This window comes from Camelus bactrianus, chromosome 7 (assembly GCF_048773025.1).
Source record: "Camelus bactrianus isolate YW-2024 breed Bactrian camel chromosome 7, ASM4877302v1, whole genome shotgun sequence".
Classification (NCBI taxonomy): domain Eukaryota; kingdom Metazoa; phylum Chordata; class Mammalia; order Artiodactyla; family Camelidae; genus Camelus; species Camelus bactrianus.
Window position 1 is genome coordinate 1124250 of NC_133545.1, and position 25102 is coordinate 1149351.

The 25102-nt window shown below is 46.5% G+C and overlaps 1 protein-coding gene across 5 annotated transcripts in view; it reads right to left on the reverse strand.

Moving 5' to 3' along the window:
• The window catches only part of UBE3C (ubiquitin protein ligase E3C), a 99925-nt gene that overhangs the window by 36538 nt on the left and 38285 nt on the right, over positions 1-25102 (reverse strand). For 3 of the 5 annotated variants that reach the window (XM_074366643.1, XM_074366640.1, XM_010962966.3), the window contains exons 11-17: positions 18711-18797; positions 14413-14570; positions 14052-14284; positions 6525-6629; positions 3964-4051; positions 3549-3646; positions 2205-2337 (exon numbers count right to left, since the gene is read on the reverse strand). In XM_074366643.1, coding sequence (XP_074222744.1) covers positions 2205-2337; positions 3549-3646; positions 3964-4051; positions 6525-6629; positions 14052-14284; positions 14413-14570; positions 18711-18797 — 902 coding nt within the window. The remainder of the gene's footprint in view (positions 1-2204; positions 2338-3548; positions 3647-3963; positions 4052-6524; positions 6630-14051; positions 14285-14412; positions 14571-18710; positions 18798-25102) is intronic. The other 2 variants (XM_074366642.1, XM_074366641.1) reach the window with 2 other exon arrangements.

Below are 25102 nucleotides of genomic sequence, written 5' to 3' on the forward strand. Positions count from 1 at the left end.
ATAACCCTCACAGCACCCGAGAGCAAACCCGTGCACTTCCCCACCCTCTCCACCAGGAGGAACAGACGTCCACACCGCGCTCAGACCGGGCAGAAGGCTGCAGTGTGGCAGCTCGATGGGACCAGCGTGCTCAGGCGCCACTGCGCCAGCACCCGTGTCACCGGCATGCTTGGCACCCACTGCAGAAAGAGGGCACTGAATATCCCTGAGCTCCACTGGGTCAGCTCACTCGTCCAATGGGGCTAAACTCACACTTGAGAAAACTCTTCTCAGATGAGAGGAGACAAACAGTACCCGTGAAGACTGGGTTTGTTTTAACAACTAAGGGACACATGGAATAATCATACTGACCGAGCACATGCAAATGATCGGCCAACAAAGCACGTCAAATCAACTTTTCACAAGTAAATGAAACATTCTGAAATGACATTTAATTTTACAATTTGCATACCAGAATACCAAACAATTTTAACACAGTTATGGTTGAAAAATTCTTACAAGGCCCGAATCAGAGACCATTTGTAAAGATTTATGGCACTGTAAAATAAATATTACGAGATTTTTCCAAACCCTTTAAATCCAATGCAATTATCAGCATGCACAACTAGAGAGTTGGAGTATGACCAACTTTTGGACAATTTTTAAGCTTAAGGATTCATTAGGAAACTCGGGGCTTGCTGTAACTGAGCAGTAACGTCTTAAGCAATCAACATGGAAGCTTTAAAAGTTAACCGAAAACCGCTGAGAAGCACATATCCTCACTTGGGCTGAAGAGGTCACAGACGCGCTCCAGCGCCAGAGCCGGTTCTGCCAGGAACGTCCATGCCCTGGGTGGTCATCTCGCCGGGAAGACCGGCCCCTCTCTCCTACATCCTGGCTCAAGTCCTACCTCTCGTGAAGCCTCCAGCATCAACCACATCTCAGCTCCTCTCTGAACACAACTGCCAATCATTTGCAAACTTATCATCATAAACAGTTGTATCTCTTGATTTTTCCCCAGGTTCAGTACAAATTCAACAAACATCTATGGAGTGCCAGCTGTGTGGCCTGAAGCCCAGGAGCCGTCCCAGACAGGCCCTCTGCTGGAGTGAGAGAGGGACATGGAAACCACTAACGCGGTAACACAGAACCCAACACGCAACCAGTGTAACAGATACAGGAGCAGCTGCAGGTCCCAAAGGGGGGAGGGGACTCTTTTACCACAAAAATACGTCAGACGAGGAGTCAGAATACCTGATTTCTGCCTCAGTCGTACAAAAATTGTGAAAACGTGGTACTCTCGGCAAGAGTAACCTGTGCAGTGAGGAGCTCGGGGCCTGTGGTCAGCCTCAGTCTGACACTCAACTCGGGGGGCCAGGGCACAGATTAAGTGACAAAACTAAACCACACTACAAACAAAAGCTTCACACACAGAAGTGGAACAGGGCAAGGGAGCAAGAGACGCTGGCCTTCCTCTGCTGGCCCCGCAGTGCGACAACACTAGTTCTTTCTCTAAGAAGAAAAGAAGGATTCGCCATCAGAGGTTTTGCTCCCCGAGAAGAAAGTCAACTGCTCCCCAGAAGAAGAAGGCAACTGTTACCTCACATTTGACAACCCCCACCGGCTCCCAAAGCTGCAGTCCAGAGCCGGCCAAACTTTCGTGCTTAATTCCTGCACTGACTGAATGCAGCATCGTGGACGCCAGGTTATGGGGCGCATGTTGCTGGCCTCTAAGTGCTGTCCGGGTTCTGGTCACAATGAACTCGTGTATCTGGCAGCACTGCCACTGAGGCACACTTACGTTTTTACAGAGAAGTCTGGATTGCAGCGGTGTTTACTGCAGTGTATTTAATTTGCTTACAGTTTGGTATTTACATAAATCAATTGTTATATACAAAACATAGCCTGTAAATGATTGTCCACTGACATTTTTAGAATTACAGGTTGTCAACTAAATTTTAGAGATAAATAGGTGGAGGCAGGAAGTTTCTTGCCTTAAAAAAAAAAGTCAGTATTTGAAGAACTTCTGTTGCAATAATTATTTGTCAATCTTAGAAATGTTATTTGATAACAGACAACTCCCAAATCTGACCCACTACACTTCAGGTGTACAAAGTCATCACAGAACAAGGTAATGAGCACGCATGTTCTATGATTACCTTTTTCTATAATCCCCCAGCCCCCCTGCCACACGTATGTACACACACAGAAAGAATTATGTATACCATTCTCTGGGGAAAGTTTGTCATAAGCGTCTTCATAAATATAATTTCTTCTTATTGTGACATTAATTCCATCCAGAAATGGACCATCTCCTTGAACATCTTGCTTGTCTGCATAAATCAACCTCTGAAAGATCTAACAGAGGGGAGATTGTAAGGTTATACTTGAAGCAACGGACTTCTTGTTAAAACATAAGCAACCAAAAGGAAAAACTGCTAAATAAATCAGCTTTTGTATCTCCATGAACTCTGAAACAAATTTTAAAGGCCAACGAATCAATCCCAGTAAACGTGTAATCTGTATCTATTTGTAGTAGCGCTCCCTTTTCCTCCTTGACAGCTCACTGCTAAAACCCCACGCTGTGGTGTATTTCAGTATTTTCTTTTCTGCAGAGATCCCGGTGGTGGAGGAAGAGCAGCTCTGTAGAGCTGTCTATTAGCCTTAGCAGGAGTAGCGACAAAGTCAAGTGATCCCACCCGGCACTGAGAGGCCAGCAGAGGGCGCCCAGGAACCAGGCAGCGGCACGTGTGCAGGAGCGTGAGCGCGCACGTGTTTCAATGAAGCAACGCCAACAGCTTTAAAGGGAATTTATTCTTATGCTCACCCTGTGAAGAGTGGGCAGCCCTAAAAACACCATCTTGAAGCCATCACCTAAGTACAGAAGTGCAGTAGTTTTTCGAAATTTGCTAGGTAAGTTGGTGAATACAAAAGAAACATTTTAAATTTGGAAACAGATACATGTAAACAAAGTTCTGTACATCAGTCAGAAATCATTATGTGGTGGGGAAGGTACAGCTCGGGTAGAGCATGGGCCTAGCATGCACGAGGTCCTGGGCTCCATCCCCAGTGCCCCCACCAGAAATAAATAAATAAGTAAATAAACCTAATTACCCCCCCACCAAAAATAAAGTAACAGTTGAACTGCCATTAAGAAAAATAATTACACAAAAAATTAAGATAGCCATCCATTTCTTAATTTTTTTAATAAGGTAACATTTGTGATAAATAACTTAACAACATATTGTACAGGGGACTATCTTCAAAAAAATCTGCATTTTCAAAAACACAAAGTTTACTGGACAGAAAGGACCTTACACAGAAACGACAGTGTAACAGGCCTTTAGTCACAAACAAGGAAAAAGTATTTCAGGTCTGTACAAAGAGCTGTTTGGCTGGATCACAGGTTGACAAACCATGGCCAACGAGAAAAATCTAAATTACGTAATCAGATAGGTACCCAGGACACTTTAGAGATTCTTCCCACTGGTGTTAGTTTTTAAAACTGAGATGCTATAAATAACCACAAAACACACGAGATCAATGCGCAAAGAAACCAGATTCCATACCTTTACTCGTTCTTCAAACGGGACCACGAAGGGCAGCTCTGTTAGGATGGCGAGCTGCCTCTCCTCGGACACAGACAGCGGCGGGGACTCCAAGCCCACTGCAACACAGTTTCAGACCCCGTTAGCCGGGCGCTCTCCCTTCCAGACCCACCAGGCTACGTTCAATTTGAGACACTCATTCTTCAGGAGGTCAAACTGTATGCAGGGACACCACTACTAATCTGTGGTTGCCAACGGCGGGGCAAGGGGCTGGCTACCAAGGCACGAGGCAGCTCCTGGAGTGATGAAACGACTCTGCCTGGCTGATCGTGCTCAGAACGCACAGCAGAGCAGACCGAAGAGCGACGCTTCGGTACGTGAGCTACACCGTGACGCACCTGAGCGGAGGGAGATGTGCGGGGCCCCGGGGACTCACCATCCAGGGTGGACCGCAGGGGGCCGATCCTCCCCATTCGCCGGAACCGCCACGCGTTTCTAGACGCCGGCACGTAGAGCTGGGTGACCTGTGGGGACCAGACAGCCAGTCAGCACTGCCGTAGGCTCCAGCACAAACCTCTAGCACACCTCGGTCACACCGAGTCGGTGCTTCACGCTCAGTTAGGCCCCCTGCTCTGACTCGGGCTCTTCACAGGAGACCTCTTCACACTTCCTCTCTGTGCCGCTGCCCTGTCGCGCTCTTACTCTGTAATCACTTTTCCCAAATACGCCCCAAGGAAACCTCTCCTTGTTCTGTTCGGTGACTGACAGCGTCTGGACACAGCAAGCACATCATCATCATGCAGCTGCTGTACGGATCCTACCCTTGCTTACGTTACCCTTAAAGGACTGACAATTTCTTACTGTTACCAAATATTTACTTTCTCAGAAAAATACTGTATGCTATCACTCACATGTGGAATCTAAAAAAATGACACAAATGAACTTTTTTACAAAACAGAAACAGACTCAGACATAAAAAACAAACCTACGGTTACCGGGGGTGGGGGGTGGGAAAGGAGGTGGAGGGATAAACTGGGAGTCTGGGATTTGGAGATACTAACTCCTACGTATGAAATGCATCAACAGCAAGGGCCTGCTGTGCAGCACAGGGAACTACAGTCAGCACCTCGTAACAGCCTATAATGGAAAAGAATCTGAAAAGGAGTGTGTGTGTGTGTGTGTGTGCATGTACAACTAAAACATCCTGAAGCGTTATGCTGACACCAGAAACTAACACACTGTAAACGGACTGTACTTCGGTAAAAAAAAGAAAAAATTTCACTTTCTCAAAATTAAAAACACACTGAGCATCCAGATAAGGCTGGTATCACATGCTATCTCGTAAGTTGCTTTACTCTGTCAGGTCCCTTCCGCCCCGTAACTGTCGGTGGAGAGGCAGAAACATCTGTCCTGTAATCTCTCTCATCATCTGGATCTTGCTAATTGCATCTCACAGTGTCAACATGTCCTTCCAGGCCCTCCAATTCCTATAAACTTGCGGTTACAGCTGGAGGTTTCACCACACTCAGGTTTGGTTTTGCAGAAACACTTCAGAGGTGGACGGTGTTCTTCCCTCAAGAGGCACATGTGGTTCGGCTGCTCCAGGCCTGTGCGCTGTTTCCACAGTTCAGCGCTGAGATCAAGAACTTGTGGCAAAGTAGCAGTCGATTATGCCACCAGACACACTGCTCAGTCAGCTGGTACTTTTCTGGAGCAAAACTTCCTGGCGCACAGCAGCAGCACAGACCTGCCGCAGCACAGACCTGCCGCCTCCCGGGGCCTGTGTGGGGACACCTGCGCGGCACGGCCGACATGGCTGCCGGCGCTGGGGCCTGTAGGATGGCGTGACTGCAGTCCAGAAAGGCCTTCTTTGTGCATCGTCAGCTGGGTCTACATCGAGAAGGGCCTCACAGCATCGACTCCTTGGCTGGCCCAAGTACAGATCACACAGGAGGGGCAGGCTGGCGTGTGGCACTTCTCTTTGCAAACCAGTACTGAAAACTCGGGTGCGTCCTACACGAACGGCTGCTGGCATGCTTCTTCTCAGCATCCGTTTCATAAACTCGCAAATGCACACACACAGGCTACTCCGTCCTCTGCGCCTGCCTTGCTGATGCTCCCTCCCACCCCCTCTGGCAGCTCCAGGCCTCACACGGCCTCCCACGGTCCCTGGCTCCCTGGTGACAGAACAACCCACACCCATCTCGGGTAGCTCTCCCCCAGGCCTACAACCCACCACTGTGCCAAGGACTCTTTCTCTCTGGCGGGAAATGCTGAGAAACCCCACGGCGGGCCCAGGAGGTCTCCCCGCTACAGGGACTGTCGCGGCTTCTCAGCCTGGTCAGTGGGCAGAACCAGAGCCACGTGCGACCTTGAAGATGCAACCTTTCACGTGGACAAAGCAAAGCTGCTGAACCTGCCCTACGACACCCTTGTTCTCTTTGAACATTCCTGTAACCTGGCTTCTTCCCTACCCGGCTCTCCGCCCCACCCTCGAGATTCTGAGATCAATCCTGTCCTGCCTTTTTCTGACAGACAAAAATGAAACCCCTCATGTCCTTTGTTAATGTTGTTTTAATTTATTTTCAAACAGATTATACTATTAAATCTACTTTAGACCTAGATCTTAATAATACTCAATCTGTCTCTATGCCTTTAGAAAAATCACAAGTTCCATTTCTTTTAAGCACTAAATATATACTGATAATAACAATAAAGGCAATTTTTTTTTAACTCCACCCAGAACTATTAGGCTTCAATACACTTCGCGGTTAAAAGGGAAATGAGGGTTAATAACAAATGCAGGACACACACGCTGGCCAGTGATGCCGCATACACCTATCATGGGCCACGAGCTGCTCATGCAGAAGTTTACTACTACTCTTTAGGTGCATGCTAAGTAATAAACAACTTTAAAGGATTTATTTTTCTCCCTCGCAAGTGAAAAGCTGAAAAAAACATTTAATGAAAAATACTTGAGAGATCTTTCAGTAGCACCTTATCTGCTTTAATGTCTTCTTGTTCTGACAGCCAGTGATTTGGAGGACAGAAACTTCTCCTTGTGTCTCTGGACTTCAGCATCTTCACCAGGTTGGTGATGACCTGAAGAGGAAACACAGGACCATGTTACATACAAGCTCGGGCGGCCAGGGCGCAGCAGCAGCAGCGGGAGTGAGGCCCGCGCAGCTCCTCACCGACATGCCGGAGGGCACGCGGGCTTCCACGGTTAAGAACCGGCCAGATGCCACCGGCCCGGTTTACAGAAGAGCATCTCATTCCGCCACCAGAAGAGCTAAGTCTTTCATACAGAGTGGCTGGCTATTTACCAACAGAGAAAAATTAACACAAATATGTGCAAGACCTGATTTTTTAAAAAACTACAAGGGACGTAGGTTTAAAACTCAAATCTGGAAATGCATTAGCTCGAGCACAGCACTTCCCCTAAGGTCAAACACGTGTCTTACTTCTCTGAAAGCCACCGTCAAGGACACCAGGGTGAGAGCCACGTCCTGGGAACACCTCACATCTTCCAAAGAGAAAGCCAGTCTCGGGACTCCTCTCACACAAGCCTCTGAAGTTAGGTCTACTTCCCACCACGCTTCCACGAGACTTGGCCTAACTCCCTCCGTGAGGTTTCCCAGATGTCCTGGCCTACCCAGACTCCCCCCCCGCACCCCCACGGCTCAGCCCTTCCGCGCTTCCTCCCGGCGGGCATGAGCCCCCCCTGCAGGAGGCGCCCGTGAGCAGAGCCCGCCAGCCCCCGGGATGCCTAGGAGGGGCCTGACGGCTGCCTTGGGGTCAGCAAAGAACTGTAAACTCTGTGATGGATAATTAAAGAGATCAAACAGCAACTGTCTATTTTTAAAAGATGAAGCTGTACGTTAAATAGAAACGTGTTTTGTAATAAACAACGATAAATCAATACAAAGTTGTAAATCCAACTTCAAACCTTTACAACCAGGATTGGATCACACAGCTGCCATGTAGTTTAAAAACTATGATGATGTTTTCGGAAAAAGCCATCAGGCTTGTGTACACATTGCCTTTAATTAGATAAAATATAATTTGGATAAATAAATTTCACCGTGTGTCCAACGAAAGTGGGTGAGAACGGGTCCTCGGCTGGCATCTCAGGCCACTACAACATGAACCCCACTGGGAAGACATGTTCACAGACAGAAAAGGAACACCTGGGCAGTTTGGCCAGTAGACAAAACTACGGGAGTAAAAGCCGCTCTAGATCCAGAGCACAGCCTGAAACTGGTGCGTGTGTTCTACCAGCTGAGCCGTGGTGCCTGCCTTGTGGTGCTTTAATGCCTCTTGTAACACTGCGCTAAAATACCCTCTGGAATCAGCAGAAATTAGCCCAGGTAAGTCGTCAGGGTGAATTCAGAGTTTATTATCCCTGACTCTGGATTCTGCTGTGGCTGCCCAGGGGTTCGGTTACACACACACCATGTTTTATGATAACTGATTTTACGTGCAGCTGAGAAAAGCCTAGCTTTTGGTTCTATCTGGTTAACTGCTGGTCATAAACAAAGCATGGTCATTGACCTAACGCACTTAATTCCTGGAAGTCTCTCAGCTTTGCTCCTCCAAAGACAAAATCTCAGTGAGTTACAGGGTGTGTGCTGCCGTGGTCACACAGAGCACACCACAGACACTCAACAGGTGCTCTTCCAGCAGCGGAGACAGGCGCAGTCTTTTGGTATGAAGAACATTATGTCTTCTCTTTCCATTTACATAACCAATTACACTGGTATTTTAAATAAATTCAGATTTAATGGCTATTGTGCTGAAATCTACTCATAACACACCACGAGTGCAGACAAAGACTCGACTCTGAGCAGCATTCGTGCATGTGTGTGAGCTGTCCTCTTCCACTCAGGGCCTTTGTGCGTCACCCCCCATGCATCGCCTCCACCAGACTCGGCTCCAAGGAGGAGCAACGTGCTCAAGTTCACGTGAAAGGCAGGATGAGGGCTGCCCACTTCCTGATACTACTGTCCAAACCCCATTTCTGAGGACGTCTACTTTCTCTAGGTCACAAATGTCACTAAACTATCTAAGAGGCAACTGATGGAACAAAGTACATTCTTCTTTTCAATTCTGGTGAAGTTAAGCATTATGAAGTTTCAGTATAGGGCAACCCCTTTCATATTTTCATTCTAAGTATGAAAAAGGAAGCAATAAACCATTTATAAAAATGTCCTATCCTGGTGTCACTGATCTTTTCCAAAAATTAAGGAAAGAAAGAGAGGCAGGGGGAGGAAGGGGAGGGAGGAAGGAAGGAAGAAGGAGAAGGAACAAGAGAGATCTGGGCTGAGAAGACTCGGGGCGGGGGGGATGGCAGAAGTCACTGGGGAAAAGCGCATCCTAACCAGTCACAGTTGACGGGAGACAAAACTTGAAGGTGAGCCCCCGACAGGCCTGCCAGAGAAAGTCCAGGACTCCTAGGTGAATCTGAACTTCAGATAAACATCAAGTCAATCTTTTAGTGTAAGTATGTCCCAAGTATTGCTTTATTCAAACTGTAAGTATGTCCCAAATATGGCTTTTTCGAAAGTATAAATGTATCCAAAATACTGCCCAGGACATACTTACATCTAAAACACATTTGTTATTTACCTGAAAACCAAATCCGACTGGATGGCACCTATTTTGTGTGCTAAATCTGGCAACACTAGCCCTGGATGAACTCCCCAAACACTTAAAACGTCAAATTTTAAATTCAAGTATTTTAAATTCAAGTAAGAACACTTCTCTCCTTCATTTCAATGATTTATCTTCTAAGTTTTGGAGAAAAATACAAGTTGTAAGAAACCATGGAAATTTAACTGGATCCCTTTTGTGATTTCAAAACACCTTTAAACATGCTCCTTTTCTCTACATTCACTTTCAGTATCACAAACTCAATTGCTACTGAAAAAGCAAAGCTTAAGAAGTAACCAATAAAAAACCACACAAATTGACGAAGGATTGTCAAAGGTCAGAAAAACTGGAGTAGCAATTTAATACTGGATCAATAGACATCCGGCGTTGAGATCAAAAGAGGTTTTCTTTCAGTTAATTTTGTGCAATTTCCTGGCATATATCTGCCTACCAAAGACGACTGCCCCAGAACGGAAAGACGGACAGAGCTTTAGACTACACAGGCCCCAAGTCATGGCCGGTGCGGTTCTGCAAACTGAGATCAGAGGTTCCAAACATCTGTGGGTCTTAATCCCAGCTGCACATTAGACCCTCCTGCTGACAGATGCCTACATGGGGCGCCACCAACAGCAACTGTACCCTGCAACCGGGACATCCTGAGACACAGGGAAGCTTGAGAACCAGAGTGTTAAGACATAAAACTTAAAAATGCGAACAGGCAGACCCTGGAGTAACCAGATGCACCTCGCTCAACGCACAGTTCTAGCAGACTTTACCAGTGACAAATACAGTCGCATCATTTACATGATGCATTTAACCCTTGTCTCCCATGCCATGTTCCATGCTAGATCCAAACTGTAGATCAAACACTCAAAAACTAAAAATTATTTAAGCAAGTACTCAGAAATGCACAAAATTGTTACGCATGCTCGATTATTCATCACTGAATTTAAAAATAGGTGACATCTGTAAACAGGTCCCCTTAACCTCAGTGTTAAAAAGATCAAGCAGATGATGGCTCAGAAACACAGACTACTCATAAAAACCCCATGTGACAACTGCCCAAGCTAAAGGTGCTCAATTAACACGCCTACTTCACAAGACTGTTGTCTGTCTGACAGCTCGCGGCTATGATGGCCACAAGAGGACCTGACTAGCAACCTCAGGGAAACAGTCTTACTAAACGTTACGTATATTATTACAGCAGGTAACACATGTATCTATGTATTACTGACAACAACACAGATGATGGCGACTCGACCACGGCACTTCTTAAAGGAAACCCCTGGTATTCAGTTACACAACTGCAACCAAGAAAAAGTACATACAGTTCAAACTCTGAAAGGCAACTGTGAGACTAAATGACATTATGTATATAAAATAATAATTTCTTCTTATCTTAAATCTGACACGTAAAATCCTGTAGGTAAAATCAAACATCTTGGATAATTATTTGAGAACTTCAAAACAAAGCACGGGACATAGCACATAAATTATGGGCACCTGGAAGTGCGGTGAATACACATAAAATAACTCGTTTCGATTTTGATTTCACAGTGAAGCACACACACAGAAATGAAACACAAGTGAACCAGCAAGGCACCAGGTCTAAGACGAGCATCCCGTGAAAGGCCAGAGCGCCGCCGCCCTGCCGTGAAGCGGGGGTGCGGGATGGTCTCAGCAGCCATGCTCGCCACCCATCTGCCCCCCAGCTCTGCCTTAGCTCAGTCAGCTGGAAGCCTGTCTTCTCCACTACATAGAGACATTCAAAGAACACGGACTCTGCCCGACTGCACTTCTGGCCCCCAGCACAGGGAGGAGCCAGTGCTTCCGGGACACACGACGCGGGTGCTGAAGTCACTGCCAGTGACAGCGCCCTTGCCTATAAAAGACAGAGGTGTCTGTCCATGGTTAACACAGTGTGACACAGCCCTTAGTCACTACCTGTTAAAACTGTATAGTTTTAAAGTTAACAGTATTCTCCAGCACATCTAAAACACCACAAAACTATTTCTTAAAGTATGCATTTGATTTAGGAGTCAGACCAAAACCAACAAAAACCTTCCAAGATGGAAAAGGACTTGGCACAGCTTGGCCACTTCCGAAGGGAGCCTGGTCGGCCTGACTTGGGCGACCTGGTGGGTAGTGGGGCACGTTACCATGACAGCTGGGGCGCTGCTCTTGTTTCCATTTTTCACCTTTTTAAAGAGTCTTTTTGAAACTGAAAAACACAAGTCAACCACCAGGAAAGCGAAGGTCCCTCATAGTCCGCCCTCTCTGTGCAGAGATGTGCGCAGACGAGGAAGGGTCTCCCTCCAGCCCCCAGCACACCTTCCCCACCCCGGGGTGTGACCCCACTGCAGATTGGCAGCTGCGCACAAAGGCAACTCACACAGGAACTCCCGTCTCCTCGCGGGGCTAAAGCAATTACAGCTATAAATTACACTTCAAGAGGAGTTTATAAATTTGATAAATGCATAAACTGTTTTAGCAGTGTCAATGCGGGGCTTAGAAACTGACCTCAATTCTTACAGTGACAAAGAAAGATAGCTCTATCCACTTAAAAGTCTATGTTGTGCGACCAGCCACCAGAGCCTCTCTCAGAAATTAGTTCGAGAGGACCACCAGGAGGCTGAAAGATGGAAATGGCTGGTGGCCGAAGGCATCAGGTCTCATCACATGCACCTCTGTCAACGTCAACTGAGGGCAGGAAATCACGGGCAAAATGCTAGTACTTTCTTTGCGTGATTTTACCTTGAATTCTTCAACTCAAATTTGACACTGGGATACACAGAAAGTGCTGAAATGCTATGCTGGTACCCTCCAGAGGGGCAATGGAGAGGAGCAGCTGAGTTCACATGCTGGCTCTGTCGCCCGCCAGCCGTGGGGCCTCACCTGTGCCACGGGGGTGAGCACAGCGTCTCACGCCCAGAATTACTGCAGGAAACGAGCGAGCACGTGTGAGACCCTCCAAGTGCTGCTGGAGACACAGCAGCCACTGAGGGCAAATTCTTCTTATTTCATACCAAAGATAATTTTTTCTTAGAAGAAAAATTAATAGCAGTTGAATCCTTTCAAAGACTGTGCCTTGATTTGTTTTGTTTTGAGGACTCAGCTCAAGAGCAGGCAGTAAAAAAAAACCTTTCTCAAAGAACAAGAATCCTGTTCAAAAAACTGTCCTCAAACAATTCTGTCCTAAACTCAGAAGATCTTCGTAACAACTCAGTTTCAAATCTAAAACAATCCTGTTCCAAAAAAGTGAAATTTCATTTTAGTTACTAACTCATCCTTAAAACAAAAACAAAACCCCTCAACCCTTAATAAAGTAGCAATGAGGCATTTTGAGGCACAGGAAAAAATTCAGTACAAAATTCCATTTAATGCTTAAGCAAAATAAACTAGGACCAGGGGAAAACACCTTACACAGCATTATTAACTTCAGAGATTTCTGGGTCCTAAAGATAAGCCTGTCATATGAAAATTATGAAAGTCTGAACAGGTGCTATAAAATAGCGAAATTATCTGACACTGTACACAAACCTGGTATCACACATAATGGAAAGTCTTATTAACAATGATCCCAGAGTTTAATTAAATACTTAAAAGAAAAACACATATGCTACCATTAATACCCATATCCAGGAAAAGCTTACATAAGAATTGTAAGTTTTAAATGGGTGATACAGCTTATTTTTAACTTAGAAAGGTTGCAAAAGTGTCCGTCTTTAAGCAAGGATATATTAAGGGCTCAACGTGTGACCGTAAAAGTTTACCCAGAAACAGAGAGACAGGCAATTAAAATAAATTGTGCAAACATATATTACATCAATCTGCACACATTATAAATTCAGTGGTGCATTAGTACTGTATTCAGTGCAATCAAAACATTATCAGTTACTCTCACCACTACTGACGCTCGTGCTCATAAGTGAAATGTGTTGTAAAACCAGGCAGAATGGGCTGGAGAGGGACTGCCTTGCGCTCGCAGGATGAGTAAGGGTCCTTAATTAGCCCATCAGGCTGAGTGCAAGCATTAATGGGCCTTTCCTAAAGTCTGGCTTGACATCTCTCTCCAAACGTGGCCAAGAAGAAAGTTCCATTAGCAATATTAATACAAGCTTAGTTGATCATTTTCATTCAATTAACTTCTTTCAATTAAATAGATAGCTTGACAAAAGCAGTGATGAAAGACCTAAAGGGACAGCTGATGACTCGAACTGAACATTAGTGTGCGAGAGGTCGCCGGTATTAAACGGACTGTAAATCTAGCATTCAATTTGGAAAATGCATTTCTTCTGCTCTCACCCCTTTAATGAGCAGTTTTAGCTGACTAGATGTGTTTGCTGCAGAAATTTCATGGGAAGTCAAGCACCCTTTCTCTTTTCTTTTTTCTACCCCAACAGCTACAGTCTCAGTGGTGGTGGGCTCTTGCCATCATTCCAGCCACGGCAACTCATAACTTCTCTTTCTGCACGGCTAAAAACGAAGATATTTTGAAATAATTTATATTCACCTTGCATTAAATTAATGACCTTATTTGATATTTATTAATTAATCTCTTTAAAGATTAAAAAATTAAATTAGTATGAGATCTTTCAGTGAAAAATAAAAGTATTTTTAAAATTTTTTTATTTCTACATCACCTTCTCACTTGAAGTACTTGGGCAATTTAGAGAAGATACCGCTAACAAAAACTAGGCTTTAAATGGAGGCAAACGTAAAATGAAAATGACTTTTCTTAATTTAAAAGTTTTGTGAACTAAAAATTATGCCTGAACAAACCTGTATTTCTGTTCTTCTAAAAGGAACCAAGTCAAAAAAAAGTTGTACATTATTTGACCTCAGTAAACCAAAAATGCACACGCTGTCTACCTTAAACAGCTGAATCCACCGCTTCTGCTCCATCTGCATGCACCGCTGCATCTCCGAGCTCGTAGTGACCCCAACGCTGCGAAACGCCGTGACATACTCTTCCCGAACCTCTGGCTTTGTCTCCGGGTACGCCAGCTTGATGATCCCTAAGCAGGCGTCTCGAAGGCATCGAGACAGTATTACCAGCTCTTCTAAAGTGAAAGGCATCATTGACGACGGCCTCTGACCTACAACTGAAGATGGAATCCAGCTTCTAGCATGTTTTTTTTCTTTCATTTCTTAACACATATCAAAAGACTCAAAAGGCTTAAAACTTTTCTATCATCTATGAAAATGGACAGGTCAGCAACAAAATCCTTACCTTCCATGGGGTCACCGAAGAACTCATTGTCATGGATGGAAATCAGTGAATGACTAAACAAGGAGCTGAAAAGGTAAAAGAGGGGGATGATTCTACTAGAATCTTCAAAAGACATTGGAGAGCCCCTTGATATCACCTGGAGCAGTGGAACCATAGACCTTGAATTGGGGAAAAAAAGAAAAAAAAACAACAATAAGCTGAGGGGCAAATTAAGACATGACATCAGACAGACATGATCAGGGAAAATAACATTTACGTTCGCAATCACACAGCTCACAGGGCAGGCAGAGGCATCCTACCAACACAGGTTAATATGTAACGTGAGCTAAAGACTCGGACACCAGCATCTCTCTCTCTTTACTAAGGTCCCTGCTGCTGTCCTCACGGCATTAAGCTCAGTGACCGAGGGGGCACCAGCGGCCCCGCGGCCACTAGAAGACAGAGTTCCAGGAGTAAGTCCACTCTTAGAGACACACTTGACTTGCATGTTGAAAACTGGCCCCCCCTTCACATACTTAACAAAGGCAGATGGTCCTGGTCTCGTGAAAAATGTATCCAGCTACTTGCATTTAGAAACATCCAAAACAGCTAATACTGAACCCAGACTGGAAGCCTGCAGCGCGGTCTCCCGTCTCGGGCCCGGGCCCCGTTTCTGTTCCCGTCACCCTGCCGCCCAGAGCGGCTCTGAAGGGAGCAGTCTCCGGAGCTCCGCTCACCCCTCAGGGGCGGCGAGCCGCTGAGGCAACTCTCCCACCGAGATCCGCTCCCCGTCCTCTGGCTGGATGCGGCCCCTCCCTCACTGAGCACTCAGCTCAGAGGTTCGCCTGTGAGCTCTCCCTACACGAGAAGAGCGCCCACACGGGCAGGAGCGCGCTTGTCTCCCCCCACGGGGGCCGCGCCTCAAGCATCTGATCCCACAACCCCACAGCTACGGGTGAGGCGGCCGTGGCCAGGTGTCAGGAGCACAAATCATCAAGGGGATGCCCACCACCGCCAAAGGCCCCAGGAGACAGCGCAGCAGGGGACGGCCTGGCACAGGGGCCTGTCCTCGAGGGGCTGTGGTGAGCCTGGAGGAGCCCCCTGGAGCTTCGGGGTCTCCAAGGAGCAAGTTCAGGGGGCAGCACTGAGACAAGAGACCCGGCTGAGCAGCCTGCACTCTGGGCAGAAATACTGGCCGTTGGCCTTGGCACCGTCAGCACGCCCTTTCCCTTCACACAGTCACAGCCCTCGGCGTGGACCGCTCCGCTGACAAAATAAAAACGCAGTGAGGGTGCGCGCGAAGGGACAAGGCACAGCTCCCTCCCTCACCGCCAAGGCAAGGCTGACGGAAAACGGCTGTGTGCGGCGGGACCGGACCCTCTTCTCTCTCCCGAGTCCCTCCCCACCAGGCCTCGCTCTGGGCTGTCCACACAGTACAAGTTCTGCTGACGTGCAGAGGAGAAAAGATTACTGTCACCTCTTTTGCTGATACTAGTAAAAATAATGGTTTGTATCTTTTAGTTCCCTTGCCATTAAATGCCGAAGTGCCTACACAACAGATGCTACCGATAAATACCGTTCAGCGGAACATGGTGCAGGCTGAGCCACCCAGCTGCAACGTGGAGGAAGTACTTCCTGAATCGAGAAAAGCAACAAAGCCACTCTCAGCTGTGATCCCTACCAAGGATCCTTGCATTTAAGATCACCACCACCATTCACGCACATATGTACCAGCAGGCGCGGAACCCTAACACTGGTCCCCTAAGAAAAGATGAGGGCGCCCCTGCAACACCGGCTTGTTTGTTCTCTTTAGCCCCCGTGAGGGAAGCAGAGGGAGCTGATCATTTTCACTTTAAGGAGAGGAGGTGTGAGGGGAGGGGAGGCAGCTGTGTGCCGCGGTCTCATCCAGCCGGGACGCAGATGAAACGTGTCCCCTGACACTCCGCTGACTGCTCTTTCTGCCACAAACACTGATTCAAATATTCCTCTGAAAACAGGCCACTCTCAAAGTCTTACGTGCAAATAAAAAGTTCATAACTGACTGTAATGGAAAGGAAAAGACATCAGCTCCTAACCCGGAGAGTCGGCTGGATCACGAGTGTCAACAGGACCTCAGAAGAGCCCTGGCCTCTGGACACACCCTCAGAACTGAGGCTTCCACGCTGGCCTGGCAACTCCCCCGCCCCCAACTGACGGAGCATCCCTTCTTCCAAAGCAGCGTCCAGTGCATGTGCTCTGGCCTTGCGCAGGTCTAAGGGGACCGAGGAGTATTCGCCACTGGGCTGATGTGAAGAGAAACGGGCAGCGCACACGCAACACGGTTCTGCTGAGCCACAGCCAGGGGTGGACGTGGGGCTGGCCTCACTGTGCAAGCCAGGAAGGGGCGAGCGCCCCTGCTGGGCGCTAGTGCAGGGATGTCACAGACACACAGACCAGCCGCCCGGTGTCCCTTCACCCCCGCCTGCATCCCAACCCTGCGCGGCCTGTGAGGCCGCAGCCCTGAACCCCCGCCTCCAGGTCGGACAAGGAAACTTCAACAGGCTTCTCCGAGGACCCTTCCACTCACTGAAGCCCAGGGTCCCAGCTGTGGAAGCCCTGCTGTGAAACTCTTCTCAAGTTAAACAATGCCATTTTCATAAGAGTCAGGCATTTCACCTAAACTTTATTCCAGTAATAGATGTGATGAGATACACTTTAGGGACACGTTAGTACACTGCAAGTTTCTTGAGGGACTTTATTTTAGTAAATTAAACAAGTGAAAAACTGATTCTCAAATGAGCATTTAAGAAACAACGAGTTTTTAAAATAACTTGACCAACGTATAATAATTTAATGTAATTAGTACTACCTCATTTCTCTCTCGTACTCCGTGACGCCGTCTCCTCAGCAGGAGACGAACGCCATGGACAGACAGGCCCTCCCCAGGCGCCGCGGGGACAGGGTGCCTGCTGCTGGGCTGAGGCGCTCGGAGGCCAGCGGCAGCTCCCTGTGCCCACGACCCCCAGGCTCCTTTCGCCCCAGACCAGCCGCCCAGGACGCCAAGGCCGGCACAGCCCCAAGTGGCTGAAATGCACCAAACAGCGACAACAGCAGTGCAACAACAAACCTGACACTTCAGAGGCGAAAGCATACAAAAGACACTCCTAGCAGTTAAGTGCTGCTGGGTTTCTCTCGCATCTCTGCTCACTGTCGACACAAGACAAACCGCTTAACCCTCGAGAGCTTTACCAGCTGCGACACGGGCGTTAAAAACTCCCTCCAGTCACTTAAGATGCCTTAAAACTAGAAGAAAAAACATGAAAGTAACGCAAAGTAACGCCCTTCATTGTGTCGTGAGAGCAGTGGCCCCTCACACAGCGTGACTGGGAGGCCCCCGAAGGCACTGGAACAGGACCGCCGTCCTCTCTACGCACCAGACGAACACGCTCCAGGCCCCGCAAGTCCGGCACAGGGAGCGCACCGCCGACCAGGTCGGACGGTAGGCGCGGGAGCACTCACATTCTGGACACCCCAAGTTCACCCACCAAACAGCCTTTCTTTTTACTTCTTGTCCCAAAAGAATTTTTTTAAAAAAGTAGGTAGACACTCTTCCTTCCCAACTCTGGCCCTAAATCCGAGAAGTGCTTTCCTGTGCAGGACCGGCTGGCTCACAGCTCGCAGGCGGGCAGGGACCGCCGTCCCCGCCCGCGCAGTCAGCACCTCGTGCAAGCGCACTCACAACCGAGCCACACTCTTCACACGCAGTGCAGACGGGTCAGCTGGGACCTCTGCACAGCAGGCGCCAGCGTGGGAACGGGCTAAGCCGCTGACTGGAAGGGTGTTTACGTGAGTATTACACTCCCCACGCATCACACAGTCAATGAGGACATATACGGCAAAGACTCCAGCCTTCAAGTCGTGTAATGACTCATAGAAAGTCAAATCATGTCAATAAAAAGGTTTAAAAGCAAACTTCCACAGTATTTTACCTGTTCATAATGGTGTGAAATTTGCTTCAAATCTGTATTTTCACTATCAAAACCACTGAAGTCACATGGAGCAAAGAACTGTCCAGATTCTGGTTTTCAAAAATACTAGGATTTTTAAAACAAATTTACCCTCAGATAAAGCCACACTCTGAATAACAAATACAGGTAAACAACTGTAAGTTAGGCATTAATTTTTTTCATTTTGGGAAACTGAGACCATTTAGAATTTTTCTTCTCATATAAAACAAGCTAAGAATAGCAGTACTTCAGAATACCTTCTTACAGTACTTTTTATCAGGTTGCCACTTTCCATGTCTTTAAGCTCAATCTGTAAGTCTGGGTAACACATACCCTGTGATCATCCGTGTTGTCATAGAAGATATGAGGAACCAGAGATGTCTCAGAAACCTGGCGTTAAAGGCTAAACTGTAGAGAAGCCTAAAAAGAAACGGGAGAAACGAAGTAAGAGTTAGCAAATAATTACTCAGTATTTTTCTTCAAAAAGAAAAAAGCTGTAAACTGAAGATAACGCACCATCTGGAAAACATCTGCACGAACACCGCACACGGCCTGCTCCCGCAGCAGGCCGCCTGGGGAGCACGCCTGGGCAAGGGGGGGCCGCACAGCACGAGCTGGGGCGGCCTGCCCTCTGAGCACAAACCATAACACACTAACAGGCCGCAATACTCTGCGTCACCATTCTCACTGCTACTAACACACACTAACATTTGTAATGTCTAGTGGCTGATTTTAAGGACTCCTTTAAAAACAAACACATTAAAACATTTTTTATGTTAACTAACATCTCAAAAACAATCTAAATCTAAAAATACATTTTAAAGGTTTTTAAGAACCCCTCCTGTATAATATCAATCTGATTAAAAAGACTAAGGAACGTTGTGGGAAAAGGGCAGAAGTTTAACTCAGCATACTACACTTATGTAACAGGACATAACTTCTATTTACAAAGTTATAATCAGGAACGCTTGCATAAAACATTTTTAGAAGTGCAGGCGTCAAAAGTTAAATTTCAAACTTATGAGACTAATCCCAGTGAAAAAAGGCTTAGAGTGGGAGGAGAACACGGTTGTAGGAAAGGAATGTGATGGTCTTCGGAATCCCCAGGACAACAAGGAGCCGAAGAGCACAGAGCATGCCACCTCAGTCTCCGCCTCCGCCACGCGACTGGGGAGCGCGCTCGGGGGAAGCACCACGGGAACAGAACACTGTGTTTGCACGCCCATTCATCCATCGCGCGGTCTTGTGCACTCTGCGGGGGAGCTGAGCAGCACCATCACCGAGTGGGGAAGAGAGTCACGTCAGCACGCGGCGGAGCAGGCAACAGACCCCAGGGGCCCTGAAAGACGAGCACAGGGCTCCTCCAGCGCCCCCCGAAGCGTGGCCACCAGCCAGGGTCTCTTCAGACCACTTCCAGGTCGTTTCATGAGAAACGGTCATTCACAGTAACTGGATGACCTGACTAAATGAAAACACTACGGAGTGTGCATCCACAATCCTCTGTGGAGCTAATCACCAGTCACTGTGAACACCGGACTGAGTATAATATTAGCTATTTAATAGACTAATATTTGCCGGTAGTGCATTAATTTAAATACCCATAATAGAAGAGAAATGAACAGGGGTTAAATAAGTCACTTTTCAATACAAAAATCTCAAATTTAATTGAATATTTTTCTATATTCAATCCAAAATATCAGACACATTCTTCAGGATTAGCATTTTCTGAGTACACCACAGGGGTTATGGAGTACTGGTCTGAAAAATCCAGCCTTACTTTAGTGTGGTGAGTTTCGTGATGTCCACATGGCATTAAAAGCACAATCATTTAAAAATAGTGAAAGCATGGAAGACTACGTAAGATCTCCCTAGGATCACGAATCTCAGCCTAGAAAGAAATCTCTCAGCTCACTGAGACCAGCCCCTCTTCAAACACCACGGAGGCCAGAAGCAAGCCTCCTCTAAGTCAGAAAGCAAGGAGACTGTGCTACACCAGTTCCAAGGTCTCCTCCAGCTCAAAGCACGATGATTCTACGGAAGTGAGTCAAGTTTGCTACAAGTGCATATATACAAGCGGTAATTTTGTAAAAACAAAATTTATTGGAATAATGACAAGTGGCGATAACACAGTAAGTTATAAGAGACCAATTAAATAAGCCGTGTTATTAAGTGCACTGAGTCCTTGTCATTCATGTCCAAGCAAATTTCCACTTAAAAGTCACTTCAAAAAGATTATACTGTTGAAAACTAGCGCTGTGTTGGAAAATAATAACGCACCCCATCTCTGAGAGATTTAACACGTCTGCCACGCGCCTAAATGTAAACGAAGAGTCAGACTCCACGGGCTGCCTCTGTGGGTGCTCTGTACGCTGTGAAAGACACCCAGAGAACCACACAGGAAACAGAGTAAGCTGGAAGCCGTAAGAAACGTTAAGCTTTCAACATAAAAGGACTTTAGAAGGTAGTATTTGCTTGCCTTACTTCTCTTTAATCAAGATATTAAGTTCTTTTTAAAAGAATGTGCAATTTCACTGACAAGCAAGACCTCTTAAAACTGTGTTAAATATGAATACTAACAGCACCTCAAAAATCTGAAGAATCATCTATTTTAATCAGGTTTGTTTCCTTTATTTTTCCTTCTTAACAACAACACAATAAGGCAGAAGATCATTCACAGTATTTCATCCCACGATCCTGGAAAGAATCAGAGATACTTACTACCTGGGAATAAATAATATGTCCAGATATTCTGTGTAGAGAAGTAAATAAAAATGAGGTTCTCCAACATACTCTTATGACAGTTTTTCACTTAATATTATAATTAAGATCTTTCCACATGAATATATATATATTTCTTAAACATCATTTTCATGGCTACGTATTTCAAAAGTTATATTTCAAGTTAATTTTGAAACAATTATAGTTCCTAAATTAATCACGTAATGGGCAATAATAAAACGAATTATTAGACCTTTTATAAAGTAGTAAAGATTATTTGGGGCTTTACTGCTAAAAGGTAAGGCAGTGCTATATTCTTAAGATATACTAGGATATGTTAAAAATTACCCATTAAGCTTTATTTAGCTGAGATAACCCCATGAGTTAATTGGTAAAGGGCAACATTTTCAACCCAGGTCATAAATTCGGGCCAGTTGTCTGCAAGGACTATTTAAGTTATTAAAGAGAATACGATGGAGCACACGGCGCACATGCAGGAGGAAAGGTCGCGACTGCAAGGCATCCCCAGGCACCCCCTCTGCATGGAAAGATGCCACAGGTACGGGGGGTCGGGCCAGCCAGCCGCCCAGACCCCTCCATTCCCGCAGCACGCAAGTGCAAGCGAGACACTGTGTTTTCCTGCTCAAAGTGTCACTTTATTGGCAAAAGCAGTATTAAAATACATATACAACATTTCACCTCTGAGATAATGCAAGATTAAAAATAAGCTCTAAATTTCCTTAATGATAATAAAAGTTTTAAGATGTATTTCAGTTTGAGGCAAGTTGCCAAAATTTTTTCCTTTACTGACAAACTAGGATCTAAGAATGGAAGATAAGCTTTAGACATACAGCTGCGTTAAACTAACGTCCCAGCGCTAAAACCACGGTTTAAACAGACAGCTTCCTTTCCCTGACAATCGACTTTCTTTAAGATGAGCAGACTCGGAGTGTGCTTCCCCCTGCACTGCAGTTTAATGAAAATGGGAGACAGCAGTGCCCACTAACCTGGTGTCTTCTTTCACATTCCTTCCTCGTATATCTCTTACCACCTTTCTTAAAAGAAAACTTATAAAAAATTCTAAATAGCCTTTGTGCATGCTTTTCTTATGTTTACTTGCATTTCCTGTGACTGACTCATCATTCTTAAATATTCAGGAAATTAGAAATTTCAAAACTCACTACAAATTACTTTGCTAAATTTGACAAAAAGGAAGCCTATTAACCTGATGTCTCTAACAACAACTGTCAATTCACTTATAATCTACATGACTTCAAAATACACAATAATAAAATCACTGTGTTGACGTGTTAAAAAGCTCACAAATTTTACTTGACCTTTTTAACAACGCGAAGTATAACAAAACCAACAGCTACTTAAATTTGTTGTTTAAACCAAAAACATTGCTGATAACGAAAGCAGCATGAAACCACAGGCTAAAAACTAAGTATGTTTCTCTCTGTAGGTACATCCTCCGTATTTCTTCTAAAATACTATAAAAAATTTGTTTATAAAAATATGTAACAATGTGTACTTCTACAATACACACATAACACAAATCTACAGTTTTCTCCACTGAAGTCACTTGCATAAGCATTCTATCTCCAACTATTAAAGACACCATGTATAAATCAAGAACTAAGGCGTCTCCGTTACCACACTCACATCACAGTGCTTAGACAGCAGACGAGGAAATGGCTGTGCTCTTCCAGGGCACACGATCATTTACTCACACGAGATTCGTAACACAGACACAATTAAGCTGGCTTGTTCTATTAGGGTTTGATAGAAGAATCAAGCAGCTGTTGCAATAAAACGGATTCTAATGGTGTATGATTCGATGTATGAACAAGGGAACTACAGGCAAATTGTAGTACCAACCTTCCTGATCCCTAAAGCACTACTTCTAAAATTCCACTGCAAAGTTTTACATCTCAATGAGACGAAAGACCCAAGTTCCAAAGAACATGCCGATCTGCCCACCCTGAAGCCAAACTCCTCAAAATCGGCGCTCTGAGAGTGGGTACCTGCCACAAGAAGGAAACCTCGCTGAAAGCGGGAACCACAGGTGAAATCTCAGGCCATGAGCTCAGGAAGCTTCTGAGAGAGGGCACCCTCCGCATGACGCTAACAGACAACTCAGCTGAGGCGGAAGGACGCGGAGGGCAGCCGCCAGCACGGGCCAGAGGTGGGGCGTGGGATGTGGGGCATGAGATGCGGCGCAAGGGGGCGGGGGAAGCGCAGGCGCCGAAGCCTGGCTGGGGCCGACACTCTCCCGTGGCCAGAAGCGGGATTCAGAGAGGTACCCAAACAGTAAGGAGAGGCCACGCACAAATCAGTAAGCCAAGGAGTGTGAATCTCTTCCTGACGAAAAAGGATTCACTGGTAGATGTTTAAGCAGGAGAGCAAAATAACGGGGGTTCTATTCCTGACAGCTCAGTCTGGCAACACCTGACACAAAGAACGCAGCGCCCGCACATCCGGCGACAGTGCACACGGGGACTGCTGAGAAAGGCAACCCAGCAGGACTTTCTGTGGTGATGGAAGTGGTCCCAGCTGTGCTGTCCGCACGGCAGCCACTGGCCACACGTGACTGCCAAGCTCTGGAAGTGTGGCTCGTGTGACTGAGCAACTGGGTCTGTACTTTCACTGAATTTCTACTAAAGTGAAGCAGTGGCATTTCCCAGTGGCCACGCTGCTGACTGCTGCAGCCCAGCGTGGCCCCCACGCTCTGGGGAAAGGCGCTGAGTGCGATCTTGGGCAGTGACAGGAGTGCGGCAGCGCCCGCCGAGCAGCCGGAAGGGAGTCTGCAGCTCTGGAGAGTGGACGTGGCCCAGAGACTCCACTCAGGAGAAGAGAACCAAGACACTCAACAGGAAAAGAAGTCTCGGGTTCAGGAAACAGTGAAACAAAGAACCATGCACAGAGCACACTGAGGAGGAGCCCAGGAGGAGAGGGCAAGTCACAAGAGGACCCTGTCAGGCAGGCAGCGGGCGGGCGGGCCGCTCCCAAGCTTCCTTATGCAAATGCAAAGCTGCTTTCTCCACCTCCCAGACACAGAAAGATTATCCCCACTGTTCTGCATCTTCCTTTTTTCACTTAAACATAGATCTCAGAAATCTTTCCAAATGAACGCAGCAAGGCCTCCACCTTCCTCTACACATCCTGACAATCAACATTAAAGAGAAATTACAATCGCAAACCACAACCCTGAAAATAAGAGGGACTAACAAGGACCCGGGAGGAGCTGAGAGGGAGTTATCAGTCTAGGAGTTTACTGATCGTCTTACACAAACCTTAAAAAAAGTAAGCTGAGAGCAGTTAAAATCCTCAAGAGCGAAAGTAAGCCTATTTGCTCTTTCGTGGGCTATGAAAAACATTGTAAATACTCGAAACCTAATATATTTAAACCATAAATAGAATTCCTAGAGTACTTTCTTAGAGGAAATAGGTGCTGTACTCATAAAAGCAAGGCTACATATAAAGCTCCTTTCCCATTAAACGCCTTTGGGAAGCGGTTCACTAGTAAACCCCAGGCCAGGGCAGTGACGCATTAAATCCAGTCATTACCACCCGAAGCAATGGACTTTGTGCTCCAATAAAAGCAAGTGGCCTGGCTCAGCCGCAGAGCCTCAGATCTCACATCCTGCTCCAGTGCAATTAGGCCACAGAGAGCTAATCACCTCATCTAGGGACGACAGTTTCACTGACATCGTACTTCCTCCGACAGTAATAAACACCAGAGAGCTAAGACAGCACCTGATTGCTGGCTGCCTCTGTTTACAAGGCAGCTGCAGCCGATGACGTGGTCCACGCACACAGTTCATTTCAAAGACTGCTTTCCTAGCAGAAGAAACAGCTCTTTCCACGCTGGGGGACAGCACGTTACAAGAGGAGAGGAGGACTCTAAGCCATGCAGACCGGCGGCTGTGCCGCAGTGGGGCTGGCCCGCAGGGCCGCTCCGCGGGCGGCCCCCGGCACCTGCTACACAGCGCAGCACTGCGCTC